Source organism: Panulirus ornatus, chromosome 8, assembly GCF_036320965.1.
Source record: "Panulirus ornatus isolate Po-2019 chromosome 8, ASM3632096v1, whole genome shotgun sequence".
NCBI lineage: Eukaryota > Metazoa > Arthropoda > Malacostraca > Decapoda > Palinuridae > Panulirus > Panulirus ornatus.
In genome coordinates, this window is record NC_092231.1 from 20,797,518 (window position 1) to 20,814,184 (window position 16,667).

The following is a 16,667-nucleotide window of genomic DNA, read 5'->3' on the forward strand; positions in this document are numbered from 1 at the left end:
TGTTTTTTTCTCCACTTGAGAATGTGGGGTCCCTTCAAGTCCTCTTTCTACATACAGGGTCCTCACATCCCATCCCATTTGGCAGGAAATGGTTGAGTTATTGCTGTTTGGGACTTAGATTTACCATCTCTTTCTTTAGACATTTCCAGTTTAGATGCTTCATATCAGTAGTGATATCAGCAGAATTTGGTATATATACCAAACTTTTTTTGAGGAAATCCCATTCTCCTCAAGTTTGGACTTAGCTTCCATAATCATCAATTTAGAGAAGTATCAGTTTGATTGTGAGCAAACTATCACAGAGATTTGTAATTTTATATGTTTTCTTTCATTACTTCTCAGAGATAAAGTAATTTACCAGTTTTGCTTTTGAAGAAAAAGAGAGACTCCTTTTGGATTAGGGGCTACCAAAGCAGTTTTTTCCTCAAAGGTTTTGCTTAATAATCTTGGATTGTATCATAAGACAGGAATCAGATTGTTTTGACCAGTCCCAGAGCCAGTTAAGTTGGATGAGGATTAGAGACAAATTTCCAATTGCCATATGAATGCTCTTCCATGTTACTTGCAATAGAAGAAGTCTCCCTTGATATTTCTAGTGTGCTTCCCCCAGTTTTAAAAGAATATTATCAAGTTAGACCTGGGAGGGTAGTGAATCTAGCCTTAAAGCTTTTACCTTTCACATGTGGACAACTTTTGTTGATTTTTATGAGGATAGGATAGGATTGTAGAGGAATAGCTGTCTACTCTCCATAAGGAAGACTAGTTGGAGCTCCTTAAGGCTCAACTCCTATGCATTCACCTTTCCAGTGAGGCTATTCAAAGGTCTGTAAAACTAGATTGTCTAGACCTGTTACAGTTATTAACACCAGTTGTTAAACCTAAAGGTTTAAGTATGGAACTGAAGAAAGAATGAGGGAAAAGCATAATCCTCCTGATTCCGACCTATGTAGCTGAACCATGGACATTGAATGAGTCACAGAGATTAAGAATCCAGGTTATGGAAATGAGCTATATGAGAGGAGCATGTGGTATGACTAAATGGAATGAAGGAAAAAATGAGAGGGTTTATGAGAGAGTTCATATGGCAGGGAATGCAAAGGGAATGAATTGTGGAGGATGTTAGAGTGGATGAAACATAATACTTTGAGGTAGTTTGGGCATGTGGAAAGATTGCAAGGCTGGAAGTTTACAAGAAGAGTGTATTATAGTACTGATAAAAACCACCTGTGACATGGAGAAATAGAGTGGAAGAGTACTGGAAGGAGAAAAATGGTAGAAGAATGCATAGAATGGTATATGCAAGGGAGGTATGTAGGTTCAAGGATAAGTAAAGACTTTTGTTGTTCCCACCCCTTTGATAGAAGTTCCCAGAAGGAAGAGGCATCAGAGATGTAGGTAGATATCACCCCTGAGAAACTGCGTGGAGGAGTTAGCAAGTCAAGGATGCCCTTGCTTCTCACTGCAATAGGTTGTACTAGAGTCTATTCCTCATAGACGTAGTACTGTATGGCACTTCTTATTTTGTACTAGGCACAGGGAAATCATCTTTAATTAGTCCTTTTAAGGTAGTAAACAGGATAATCTGGAGATCTTTATCCAAATAGCTCCTTCCAAGGTACATGCTTTGGCAGTACATTACTAAAATTGATATGATATAGAGGAGACTAGCTCCATTTGAGATTAGAATCTGTTCCATAACTTTGAGTTTTTACAAAGTCCGATACATGGATGTTTTCTAATGATGTGAAAGGAGCTCTGTTGGAAGTAGACTTTTCAGTCACTCCCTTTCAAAGCAGAATTTAGGACAGCCCTTACTCCCTGTCTAAGAGAATATAGGCATGAAATTTTAAAATATACATAATAGGAACCTGTAAGAGGACTGGTTTTCATTTATATCCTCTTTCTAGTCATAAGAAGGACCTAATCAGAAAGAGGATGATTTTAGACTTGACCTGCTTTAGATGGTACAAATTTGGATGACTGCCATACAGACAGTCAGCAATTCTTTATGGCTGACAGTTCGATAATCAGTTTGGGAAATAAAATGTACTTACTGGTACATTCTCCATTCATTCCAGGTTGAGGAAACTCTAGGTCCTGAAGTTTGGGAACCAACGTGGCAGTCCAGGTGATGCCCTTTTAGGTTTTGTATAATCCCTCAAGTTTTTCAGGACTGATCACCTCCGAGATTCAAAGAATTTTCTCTGATAAGGCCTCAGACTTTGTCTTTCTGAGATATATCCTTGTACTTGGAATTCATTAAAAGTTAGGCAAGAAATATGATTTAAGGTGTCCTGTTTAGAAGCAGGTTGAATCATCAACCAGAAAAATCTTGGTTGACTTTCAGTCAGAATTTTACTGGCCACAGGAAAGATTGATGCATTAAGACAGGTTCTGTGTGTCTTATATGAGAAAAGGCTTTTGACTGCATAAGTTACTTATATGGTGTGGGAGGCAAGTTGTTAGAAGCAGTGAAAAGTTTTTATCGAGGATGTAAGGCATGTGTACGTGTAGGAAGAGAGGAAAGTGATTGGTTCTCAGTGAATGTAGGTTTGCGGCAGGGGTGTGTGATGTCTCCATGGTTGTTTAATTTGTTTATGGATGGGGTTGTAAAGGAGGTAAATGCAAGAGTCCTGGAAAGAGGGGCAAGTATGAAGTCTGTTGGGGATGAGAGAGCTTGGGAAGTGAGTCAATTGTTGTTCGCTGATGATACAGCGCTGGTGGCTGATTCATGTGAGAAACTGCAGAAGCTGGTGACTGAGTTTGGTAAAGTGTGTGGAAGAAGAAAGTTGAGAGTAAATGTGAATAAGAGCAAGGTTATTAGGTACAGTAGGGGTGAGGGTCAAGTCAATTGGGAGGTGAGTTTGAATGGAGAAAAACTGGAGGAAGTGAAGTGTTTTAGATATCTGGGAGTGGATCTGTCAGCGGATGGAACCATGGTAGCGGAAGTGGATCATAGGGTGGGGGAGGGGGCGAAAATTTTGGGAGCCTTGAAAAATGTGTGGAAGTCGAGAACATTATCTCGGAAAGCAAAAATGGGTATGTTTGAGGGAATAGTGGTTCCAACAATGCTGTATGGTTGCGAGGCGTGGGCTATGGATAGAGATGTGCGCAGGAGGATGGATGTGCTGGAAATGAGATGTTTGAGGACAATGTGTGGTGTGAGGTGGTTTGATCGAGTAAGTAACGTAAGGGTAAGAGAGATGTGTGGAAATAAAAAGAGCGTGGTTGAGAGAGCAGAAGAGGGTGTTTTGAAATGGTTTGGGCACATGGAGAGAATGAGTGAGGAGAGATTGACCAAGAGGATATATGTGTCGGAGGTGGAGGGAACGAGGAGAAGAGGGAGACCAAATTGGAGGTGGAAAGATGGAGTGAAAAAGATTTTGTGTGATCGGGGCCTGAACATGCAGGAGGGTGAAAGGAGGGCAAGAAATAGAGTGAATTGGAGTCATGTGGTATACAGGGGTTGACGTGCTGTCAGTGGATTGAAGCAAGGCATGTGAAGCGTCTGGGGTAAACCATGGAAAGCTGTGTAGGTATGTATATTTGCGTGTGTGGACGTGTGTATGTACATGTGTATGGGGGGGGGGGGTTGGGCCATTTCTTTCGTCTGTTTCCTTGCGCTACCTCGCAAACGCGGGAGACAGCGACAAAGTATAAAAAAAAAAAAAAAAAAAAAAAAGTTACTTCAAATATTTAATCCCAGATTGTGGCATCACAACATTGATAAAAGCAGCTGTTGATTAAGTTAATTTTGCACCTTAGTGCTGTGACATGTGAGGTTACAGATTAAAGTGAGTTCTCTAGGTATAGTTGGCTTTTCTTTCTTTAAACAGGGTTCTACTTAAACCTTGCCTCAAGATATTACCATTGCACTAGGTTGATGGACAGATTGGAGGAACCTCGATAGACCTTTACTATGGAAAACTTCTCTTACTTATGTGATGGTTTTGATGGATGCCTCAAATCATAGGTGGAGTTTTATTTCCTTAGAGGGTCATGTACATGAGGATTTTTTTGTAAAAGAAGTAGGAGTCAATTACTCATCATCACTAAAGAAGTGTTGGTACCATGCCCCTTCTGTGTATAAAACATTAACAGTTTATGGTCTAAAAAAAAAAAATAAGGCTCTGGCAGATCCCTTTGAAAAAGAAACTCTTCCCTTACAATGGACAAGGCTACTAATTCAGGTTTTTCCTTCATTGGAGTATGACATCATATAAGGGTTGGTAACCACAACAACAGAAATTATATTTAGGAAGAGAGGCATTAAACCGGCTCCTTTTTATGGGGGTAAACCTGCTGGAGGATCTCTTCACTCACTTCCAAGCAAATGACCTTTTACCAACTTGTCTACAGTGCCCAACAAGGGACAGTGGCTGTAGCTGCCCTGAATGTACTTTGGAGTTTTTGGTACTAGATTTACCTCTATTCACCAGTAAATCACCTGAAAAGGGATTTTTCAACTTTTTCCTTTATTTCAGAGTTTAGTGATTGATAACCCCCTTTTGGAGAAGCATCCCTGGTGCATCACTAAAGAAGTGTTGGTACCATGCCCCTTCTGTGCATAAAACATTAACAGTTTATGGTCTAAAAAAAAGAATAAGGCTCTGGCAGATCCCTTTGAAAAAGAAACTCTTCCCTTACAATGGACAAGGCTACTAATTCAGGTTTTTCCTTCATTGGAGTATGACATCATATAAGGGTGGTAACCACAACAACAGAAATTATATTTAGGAAGAGAGGCATTAAACCGGCTCCTTTTTATGGGGGTAAACCTGCTGGAGGATCTCTTCACTCACTTCCAAGCAAATGACCTTTTACCAACTTGTCTACAGTGCCCAACAAGGGACAATAGCTGTAGCTGCCCTGAATGTACTTCGGAGTTTTTGGTACTAGATTTACCTCTATTCACCAGTAAATCACCTGAAAAGGGATTTTTCAACTTTTTCCTTTATTTCAGAGTTTAGTGATTGATAACCCCCTTGTGGAGAAGCATCCCTGGTGCTGGGACTTTTTCAGTTGTGCAATTTTCTCCTGATGTTTTTACAAGTCTCCCTAGAGTACATCACAAATTCATGCCAGGTATTGACCCTCCTGGTGTTTTTCTGTTCAGTGAACCTGAGGAGGGTGTTATTGGCAGCCAAAGTATCATTGAAATTCACTTCCTTAGGGTCAGGAACTCAATCCTCTTCCAACTCTTCTTTTAACTGATCAGAGGACCTGGATCTGGACACTTCGTTGGCAATTTCGCCATCATAGTTAATGGTAACCAGGCATGTCAGCATCGTCCTTCAACCCCAGCTTGATTGAAGACCCAAGCAAAATCTCTGTCTGGAATCCCCTGAGGTCAGGCTTCTCTTCATGTTTCTATACCACCTTTCCTCTCATGTTGATGTTTGTCCACAGGAACAGAGTCCCAAGCATCAGCACAAATAAAAACTGCATCTTTAATGTTGTAGTGTTTAAGATTTTGTAGGGTCTGTTCAGCTCTGTCTTCCTCCTCCTCAGGGCCAATGTTGACTAGGTAATGCAGGTCCAAATGCTTTTTCTTGTAAACTTTCTCAGCAGATATGATAATCCCCTGTTCCATAGGCTAGTTTAGGGAAGTAGAAGTAGTGTTGTCTGCAGCAACATTATTTTGATGTGGCCATTCCAGATGAGCAGTTCACTTTATCTTGAATGGACTGGAATATTGTCAAGAGTGAACAGGGCTTTCACTTTAAGTGGAGCCACTTTCATGACAGACTCTTGCTAGGTTATTCTTAAGGAACCAGTCAGGAAAGATAGCTTGTGTGAACCATGCACTTTTCTTGGTATAATATAGCACAGGCAGACAGCTGGTAAGATACTTGAGGGCTCAAGGTTTCTTGTTTTTACTCAGAACACTGGCTTTGAAGTGTTGGAGCCCAACTGTATTGACACAGGGTTCCACTTAATTATGCTCCTCACTTTTCTTGTGGCCTAGAGTGCTACTTTTTTTTTTTATGGACCTGGCAGTTCTCAGGCAGGGATTGCCAATGAAGCCTTGTCTTCTTCACAGCACAGTTGGAATTATTTCTTTTTATTTTTTGCATAACTGAGTTTGTGCTAGGAACAGACAAGGAAAGGCCACATCCATTCTTTAGCTGTCATGTGTAATGCATCAAAACCAAAGCTCCCTATTCATAACCAGGCCCCACAGGCCTTTCCATGGTTTACCCCAGATGTGTCACATTTCCTTGTTCAGTCCATTGACACCACATTACTCCAATTCACTCTATAACTTGCATGCTTTTCACCCTCCTGGGTGTTCAGGCCCCAAGCACTCAAAATCTTTTCCACTCGAATCCTCCCTCTCCAATTTGGTCTCCCCATTCTCCTTATTCCCTCTACTTCTGATGCATATATCCTCTTTGTCAACCTTACTCCTTCTCTCCATATGTTCAAACTATTTCACCACACCTTCTTCAGCTCTCAACCACATTCTTTTTATTACTACACTTCTCACTCTCTTACCCTTTCATTACTAACTTGTATCAAAGCCTCTCACACCACATATTGTCACCAGGAAGGCACAGGAAAAATTTTTGCTCTATTCTGTACCCTTACAGCAACTATTGTAAGTGCATGGCCTTTAACCTAAAGGTCATGCTTACAAGATGACCCCATTAAAAATTTGTAGATCGTTTGATGATGCTGGTGATAACAAAAATATTTCTAAGAAAAGTAGAAACATGAAATGAGAAAAGTGATTTTAAGCAGAATTATGTACAAATGAGGGAGGCCTGCACAGGTGGCATTCCCAATGACCCCTACACTTGTATAAGAAACTCTCTCTTATTGTAATCATGGGGTTTTGGAGAACATTTGTATTGGATGGTAGGTGAAAACCTAAAATAGTTCCAGAGAAAACACATGCCTACATATGCCAACCACTCATTGTTATCACACTTATTGTAGTGTGAATTAGTTTAACATATGTAAATGTTATTTATATTATACTTTGTTGCTGTCTCCCGTGTTAGAGAGGTACCACAAGGAAATAGACAAAAGAATGGCCCAACCCACCCACATAGACATGTATATTCATACACGTGCACACATGCACATATACATACCTGTACATTTCAAAGAATATATATATATATATTGGAAAGGATCACAATTTTGCGCATGATCAAGATGTTCCTATGAGTGAACTCATAGGAATATATATATATATATATATATATATATATATATATATATATATATATATATATATATATATATATAGGCACAGGAAAAATTTTTGCTCTATTCTGTACCCTTACAGCAACTATTGTAAGTGCATGGCCTTTAACCTAAAGGTCATGCTTACAAGATGACCCCATTAAAAATTTGTAGATCGTTTGATGATGCTGGTGATAACAAAAATATTTCTAAGAAAAGTAGAAACATGAAATGAGAAAAGTGATTTTAAGCAGAATTATGTACAAATGAGGGAGGCCTGCACAGGTGGCATTCCCAATGACCCCTACACTTGTATAAGAAACTCTCTCTTATTGTAATCATGGGGTTATGGAGAACATTTGTATTGGATGGTAGGTGAAAACCTAAAATAGTTCCAGAGAAAACACATGCCTACATATGCCAACCACTCATTGTTATCACACTTATTGTAGTGTGAATTAGTTTAACATATGTAAATGTTATTTATATTATACTTTGTTGCTGTCTCCCGTGTTAGAGAGGTACCATAAGGAAACAGACAAAAGAATGGCCCAACCCACCCACATAGACATGTATATTCATACATGTCCACACACGCACATATACATACCTGTACATTTCAAAGAATATATATATATATATTGGAAAGGATCACAATTTTGCGCATGATCAAGATGTTCCTATGAGTGAACTCATAGGAATATATATATATATATATTTTTTTTTTTTTTTTTTTTTTTTTCATACTATTCGCTATTTCCCGCGATAGCGAGGTAGCGTTAAGAACAGAGGACTGGGCCTTTGAGGGAATATCCTCACCTGGCCCTCTTCTCTGTTCCTTCTTTTGGAAAATTAAATAAAAAAAAAAAAAAAAAAAAAAAAAACGAGAGGGGAGGATTTCCAGCCCCCCGCTCCCTTCCCTTTTAGTCGCCTTCTACGACACACAGGGAATACGTGGGAAGTATTCTTTCTCCCCTATCCCCTTATATTTATACACTTTACATAAACCAGTCATTGCTATGCCTAAGCATCCAACAAGTACTCCTACTACAAATGAGCCTGTACTAGATATTGAATGAACATAAGTATGGGTCAAACACTTTAGCAGTTACTAAACATATTTAAGTAGCACTAGCATCATAAAAAGGAAGGGCAATTCTATCAAGAAAGTCTTATCTCAGCCATCAATCTTGAATATAGAAATGCATCTCAAAAACTGTTCTACCTAATGTAAACAGAATGCATAATTACAATAATAATTATTACATAATCATCCAACACATTCAAATATGAAGTCACACTCACATTGCTAAACATGTGTTTGCCACAAAGTAAGCATTACTTTTTAGCTATTATTTTTTTTCTATTTGAGATTTGTAGCTAGCTTCACATATGTATTTTCACTTTTTTTCATGATTCATACAAAACTACTTTGTTCACAGAATTGAATGTACTATTTTTCATTAATATTATGCATGAATGGCTTTACCTGAGGAGGATCAAGAGGGTACATAGACCTAACAGCCACTAATGCACACTATTCCTTATATCATTGTTTGTAATTTGTCAATTTTTATGTGCTTTCTAGTTTTACCAATATATTTCATAATGAGCAAAGAAAAATGAAAAATACTGTAACTACTCATTAGTGCATGGCAAATAATCAGTAAAATATAGTACAATTATTAAAAAATTAAAGTAATTTTGCTTTTATCTAATAATCAATGTTTATATTCCACATTACCATCCCCCTATCTTCCAATCTCTCGTAACTCATTACTGAGATGGAAATAGCTGGTTACAGAACTACTCTCAGACACACAATAAGCTGCACAGAACATGTCATCACCAACTCAAACATGTGAATGTTCTTAACTAATGTAAAATGGTTATCAACGACTCAGAAGAAAATACAGGAATAACTTACGCAGCACCTGAAGTTACTTCATTTATATATATATATTTATATATATATATTTTTTTTTTTATTTTTTTTTTATACTTTGTCGCTGTCTCCCGCGTTTGCGAGGTAGCGCAAGGAAACAGACGAAAGAAATGGCCCAACCCTCCCCATACACATGTACATACACACGTCCACACACGCAAATATACATACCTACACAGCTTTCCATGGTTTACCCCGGACGCTTCACATGCCTTGATTCAATCCACTGACAGCACGTCAACCCCTGTATACCACATCGCTCCAATTCACTCTATTCCTTGCCCTCCTTTCACCCTCCTGCATGTTCAGGCCCCGATCACACAAAATCCTTTTCACTCCATCTTTCCACCTCCAATTTGGTCTCCCTCTTCTCCTCGTTCCCTCCACCTCCGACATATATATCCTCTTGGTCAATCTTTCCTCACTCATTCTCTCCATGTGCCCAAACCATTTCAACACCCTCTTCTGCTCTCTCAACCACGCTCTTTTTATTTCCACACATCTCTCTTACCCTTACGTTACTTACTCGATCAAACCACCTCACACCACACATTGTCCTCAAACATCTCATTTCCAGCACATCCATCCTCCTGCGCACAACTCTATCCATAGCCCACGCCTCGCAACCATACAACATTGTTGGAACCACTATTCCTTCAAACATACCCATTTTTGCTTTCAGAGATAATGTTCTCGACTTCCACACATTCTTCAAGGCTCCCAGGATTTTCGCCCCCCTCCCCCACCCTATGATCCACTTCCGCTTCCATGGTTCCATCCGCTGCCAGATCCACTCCCAGATATCTAAAACACTTTACTTCCTCCAGTTTTTCTCCATTCAAACTTACCTCCCAATTGACTTGACCCTCAACCCTACTGTACCTGATTACCTTGCTCTTATTCACATTTACTCTTAACTTTCTTCTTTCACACACTTTACCAAAGTCAGTCACCAGCTTGTGCAGTTTCTCACATGAATCAGCCACCAGCGCTGTATCATCAGCGAACAACAACTGACTCACTTCCCAAGCTCTCTCATCCCCAACAGACTTCATACTTGCCCCTCTTTCCAAAACTCTTGCATTCACCTCCCTAACCACCCCATCCATAAACAAATTAAACAACCATGGAGACATCACACACCCCTGCCGCAAACCTACATTCACTGAGAACCAGTCACTTTCCTCTCTTCCTACACGTACACATGCCTTATATCCTCGATAAAAACTTTTCACTGCTTCTAACAACTTGCCTCCCACACCATATATTCTTAATACCTTCCACAGAGCATCTCTATCAACTCTATCATATGCCTTCTCCAGCTCCATAAATGCTACATACAAATCCATTTGCTTTTCTAAGTATTTCTCACATACATTCTTCAAAGCAAACACCTGATCCACACATCCTCTACCACTTCTGAAACCACACTGCTCTTCCCCAATCTGATGCTCTGTACGTGCCTTCACCCTCTCAATCAATACCCTCCCATATAATTTACCAGGAATACTCAACAAACTTATACCTCTGTAATTTGAACACTCACTCTTATCCCCTTTGCCTTTGTACAATGGCACTATGCACGCATTCCGCCAATCCTCAGGCACCTCACCATGATTCATACATACATTAAATAACCTTACCAACCAGTCAACAATACAGTCACCCCCTTTTTTTAATAAATTCCACTGCAATACCATCCAAACCTGCTGCCTTGCCGGCTTTCATCTTCCACAAAGCTTTTACTACCTCTTCTCTGTTTACCGAATCATTCTCCCTTACATATGTAAATGTACTCATGGTATTTACCACCAGCACTATGCTTGAGTATGAAAAAGTTGAAAGTGAAACAACACTCACGATGAGAAAAGAAACAACACCAGACTCTTTCCCTCACACTGATTTGTAGTTTGTTTAATATTTCTACATATACATTCAAGTAATTGACTACTAACTGTGCCTGTATGTGAGATATGAATAGAATGTGAAAAAAATAGCTCAAGTGAAAATAAGGAATGGGATCTCCCCATCCTCACTTCCTATGAGGAGATATTAGACATGACATCCACACCTCCCTCCATCCTCACCCTGCAGTGGACCTGTCTGATTTAGAGTTATTCTAACTATGCCGCATTACTTTTCATTGTTAATCTATCATTCACCAAAGAAAAAAAATGTATTTTTTTTGCACACATTGTGGTGTACTTTCCAGGCAATACCCTCAGTTTAAATGGTTTATGCATGCTGAATCAAAAATAGATGTAGTTTTTGGAACAGTGTATTAAGTAAGTTTACCTCAACCTTTTTGTAATGTTTGATGTTATTTTTTGTAACAACCAGAAAGCAAACATTACTATATGTGGAAGTGTCTAACAGTAAGTATTTGATGTTTCAGGGTTCACTGCCTGACTTCACTATTTCAACAAACGGTGGAGCATGTGCGAAGTTTGCACACACGTGAAAAGTGGCAATTGGAGGTTGATGATGAAAATGGTGGATGCACTCATTTGGTGAGTCAGGTTTCCAGTCCTATTGATTTTAAGTGGTCAGTTTCCTTTGAAATATCAGAGCCGTCTTGATAATTGCAAAGATATATTATGTTCCATAAGAAATAAAAGCCGGCATGAAATGAAAGCCGGCAAGGCAGTAGGTTTGGATGGTATTGCAGTGGAATTTATTAAAAAAGGGGGTGACTGTATTGTTGACTGGTTGGTAAGGTTATTTAATGTATGCATGAATCATGGTGAGGTGCCTGAGGATTGGCGGAATGCGTGCATAGTGCCATTGCACAAAGGCAAAGGGGATAAGAGTGAGTGCTCAAATTACAGAGGTATAAGTTTGTTGATTATTCCTGGTAAATTATATGGGAGGGTATTGATTGAGAGGGTGAAGGCATGTACAGAGCATCAGATTGGGGAAGAGCAGTGTGGTTTCAGAAGTGGTAGAGGATGTGTGGATCAGGTGTTTGCTTTGAAGAATGTATGTGAGAAATACTTAGAAAAGCAAATGGATTTGCATGTAGCATTTATGGATCTGGAGAAGGCATATGATAGAGTTGATAGAGATGCTCTGTGGAAGGTACTAAGAATATATGGTGTGGGAGGCAAGTTGTTAGAAGCAGTGAAAAGTTTTTATCGAGGATGTAAGGCATGTGTACGTGTAGGAAGAGAGGAAAGTGATTGGTTCTCAGTGAATGTAGGTTTGCGGCAGGGGTGTGTGATGTCTCCATGGTTGTTTAATTTGTTTATGGATGGGGTTGTTAGGGAGGTGAATGCAAGAGTTTTGGAAAGAGGGGCAAGTATGCAGTCTGTTGGGGATGAGAGAGCTTGGGAAGTGAGTCAGTTGTTGTTCGCTGATGATACAGCGCTGGTGGCTGATTCATGTGAGAAACTGCAGAAGCTGGTGACTGAGTTTGGTAAAGTGTGTGAAAGAAGAAAGTCAAGAGTAAATGTGAATAAGAGCAAGGTTAGTAGGTAAAGTAGGGTTGAGGGTCAAGTCAATTGGGAGGTAAGTTTGAATGGAGTAAAACTGGAGGAAGTAAAGTGTTTTAGATATCTGGGAGTGGATCTGGCAGCGAATGGAACCATGGAAGTGGAAGTAAATCATAGGGTGGGGGAGGGGGCGAAAATCCTGGGGGCATTGAAGAATGTGTGGAAGTCAAGAACATTATCTCAGAAAGCAAAAATGGGTATGTTTGAAGGAATAGTGGTTCCAACAATGTTGTATGGTTGCAAGGCGTGGGCTATGGATAGAGTTGTGCGCAGGAGGGTGGATGTGCTGGAAATGAGATGTTTGAGGACAATAGGTGTGAGGCAGTTTGATCAAGTAAGTAATGTAAGGGTAAGAGAGATGTGTGGAGATAAAAAGAGCGTGATTGAGAGAGCAGAAGAGGGTGTTTTGAAATGGTTTGCGCACCTGGAGAGAATGAGTGAGGAAAGATTGACCAAGAGGATATATGTGTCGGAGGTGGAGGGAACGAGGAGAAGTGGGAGACCAAATTGGAGGTGGAAAGATGGAGTGAAAAAGATTTTGAGTGATCGGGGCCTGAACATGCAGGAGGGTGAAAGGCGGGCAAGGAATAGAGTGAATTGGATCGATGTGGTATACCGGGGTCGACGTGCTGTCAGTGGATTGAATCAGGGCATGTGAAGCGTCTGGGGTAAACCATGGAATGTTCTGTGGGGCCTGGATGTGGAAAGGGAGCTGTGGTTTCGGGCATTATTTCATGACAGCGAGAGACTGAGTGTGAACGAATGAGGCCTTTGTTGTCTTTTCCTAGCGCTACCCCGCACACATGAGGGGGGAGGGGGATGTTATTTCCATGTGTGGCGAGATGGCAATGGGAATGAATAAAGGCAGACAGTGTGAATTGTGTGCATGTGCATATATGTATGTGTCTGTGTGTGTATATATATGTGTACATTGAGATGTATGGGTATGTATATTTGTGTGTGTGGACGTGTATGTATATACATGTGTATGGGGGTGGGTTGGGCCATTTCTTTCGTCTGTTTCCTTGCGCTACCTCACAAACGCGGGAGACAGCGACAAAGCAAAATAAAAATAAATAAAAATAAGAAATAATTGTATTGCTTTTGTCATATGTTAATGTGTCATAAATTTTTTGAATGGCAACTGAGAAAATAGCATCATGTTAGAGTCTTTAAACATGTTTCTGTCTCTCACCTTAACGACAGTGCCATAGTACGTAGAACATGTGAACAAAAGATTATAAACACCCATAGATTAGTAACCCAAAGATTAGTAACTAAATGAACCTACCCTCACCTATTTGGAGGATCAGAAATGAAAGTTAAATGGTACATGTTCTCAATACTTCTTTTTCTTTCATACTATTCACCATTTCCCACATTAGCGAGGTAGCATTAAGAACAGAGGACTGGACCTTTGAGGGAATATCCTCACCTGGCCCCCTTCTCTGTTCCCTCTTTTGGAAAATTAACAAAAAAAGAGAGGAGAGGATTTCCAGCCCCCGCTCCCTTCCCCTTTAGTCGCCTTCTACGACACGCAGGGAATACGTGGGAAGTATTCTTTCTCCCCTATCCCCAGGGATAATGTTCTCAACACATTTAGCATAAAACAGGTGGAATTAGGATTTCCACTTGTGTTTATGCCTCATGTGTGTTTTCTTTGTATGCCTTTGATCTGTTAGCAAGACTTTGTATGCTTTTGATCTGTTAATAAGACTTTGTTCTCTGTTTCCTCTTCTAGTGTCATGTTCAGTTGTTACCTTTGTGAATAATCAACATTCTCTCCTCTGATAACGTCTTATAACTAACATGTATATGTTAGAATTGTTTGTCTTTTGTGGTTTGTCCTATGAGTCATGAGGTATATATTCCTTGAAATGTACTGGTGAGGTTCTTTCTGACACTCATATTTTGGTGCAGAAGCTTGTGCTTCACTCACCCTTTGTGAATGACCTTTCAATCTCTGAAGCTGCTTGCTTAGCAGTCAAAGCTGCCCTTAGTCAGTCAACAACAACCACCAGGCTAGGCTAACACCATTAGCCCATTGCTCCTGGTCTCTTGGAGCCCGCAATTCCCTGAGTCAAATCAGGGTCAGACATTCATCTACTTCCACAATCAGCTGGCTGTGATGGATCAGTATCCTTTTCTTGTTTCCTGTGTATGTGATAGCTTTATATTGCTTATGGAAAGCTGTGTAGGTATGTATATTTGCGTGTGTGGACGTATGTATATACATGTGTATGGGGGTGGGTTGGGCCATTTCTTTCGTCTGTTTCCTTGCGCTACCTCACAAACGCGGGAGACAGCGACAAAGCAAAAAAAAAAAAAAAATGTTTATATACATTAGATGTATATGGATGGGATGGTGAGGGAGTTAAATGCTAGAGTCTTGGAGAAAGGGGTGAATATGCAGTCTGTGAGGGATAGGAGGGCCTGGGAAGTGAGTCAGTTGTTGTTTGCCAATGATACAGCACAGGTGGCTGATTCAAGTGAGAAACTGCAGAAGGTGGTTATCAAGTTTGTAAGAGTATTTGAAAGAAGAAAGTTAATAGTAAGTGTGAATAAAAGCAAGGTTATTAGGTTCAGCAGGGTTAAGGGTCAGGTAGATAAGGGCTGTAGATAAGGTTAAGGGCTGTAGATAAGGCTATGTGGAGGAGAATCTGTTGGATATAGAAACTTTGAGGACAAAAGTGGTGTGAGGTGGTTTGACTGAGTAAGAGTAAGAGAGATGTTTAGTAATAAAAAGAGTGTGCTTGAGAGAGCAGAAGAGGGTGTGCTGAAATGATGTGGACAAATAGAGAGAATGAGTGAAGAAAGGTTAACAAAGAGGATATATGTGTCAGAAGTGGAAGGAACAAGGAGAACCAGCAAACCAAATTGGAGACGGAATGATGGAATGAAAAGGATTTTGAGTGATTGGGGCCTGAATATGCCGGAGGGTGAAAGGCATGTGCAGAATAGAGTGAATTAGAATGACGTGGTATACTGGGGTCATTGCGCTGCCAGTGGACTGAACCAGGGAATGTAAAATGTCCAGAGGAACCCATGGAAAAGTTTGTTTGTTTTGATGCATTACACATGATGGCTAGAGAATGAGTGTAAGTGGATGTGGCCTTTTTTTTTGTATGTTTCCTGGCACTACTTTGCTGATGCCCTGTGCATCAGCGAGGGCTTTCACAGGGATTGGTCCTTGGATACTTATGAATAATAGAAAATGAATCTATATTAATACATATATATAAACAGTTGATACAGAAGTCATAAGGGAAATGAAAAGCAGGGAGGATTGTATCAATTTAAAAGTGAACCTAAACGGAGTAAATGGTTGGTCTGAAATGTGGTTGATAAAATTCTACCCAAGCATGTGTAAAGTAATGAGGCTTTGGCATAATGAAAGAAGGCCTTAATATGATTATTTCCTTACAAGAAGTGAGCTTTAGGATTCTGTGTGTGACAAAGACTTGGGAATCAACATTGTCACAAACTTGTTGATAGAGTTCAGTATAAGGAGAGAAGTTAAGGAGATGAACTGTCTTCTGGCAAATATCAGAATAGTTTTGCAGAATATGGATAAGGAAATATTTGGCAAGCTGTTCGCATCATACATAAGGCCAGAACTAGAATATGCTTCTCACATTTGGTCATCATGCCTAAAGAAGAACAAAGAGCTCTAAGAGAAGGTCTAGAGGAGGACAACAAAGATGGCAACAGAATAAATAGAGTGAAGCTATAGGGAAAGGCTTGAGGCTTAAATTTACTTACCTTGAAATATAGTTGACTGTGGGTTGACCTGATCACAACATTTAAGTTTTTAAAAGAGATTGACAAGGTGGACTATGGACAGTTCTTTGAGAGATGCAGGGATAGAGTAACCACAGGACATAACATGAAATCAAGTAAGAAACTGGTAAATGTAGATGTAAGGAAATACTTTTATGTTATAAGAGTGGTGTATGAATGGAACAGATTGACCGAGGACATGATTAATGCACACAGCATACAGAAATTCAAGAGGTTGTATGACTGCAGAAAGTGTT

At 39.9% G+C, this 16,667-nt stretch overlaps 1 protein-coding gene across 1 annotated transcript in view; it reads left to right on the forward strand.

The window, feature by feature from the left end:
• The window catches only part of Sec5 (secretory 5), a 142,079-nt gene that overhangs the window by 78,910 nt on the left and 46,502 nt on the right, over window positions 1-16,667 (forward strand). Inside the window, exon 12 of the mRNA XM_071664208.1 lies at window positions 11,535-11,649. Coding sequence (XP_071520309.1) covers window positions 11,535-11,649 — 115 coding nt within the window. The remainder of the gene's footprint in view (window positions 1-11,534; window positions 11,650-16,667) is intronic.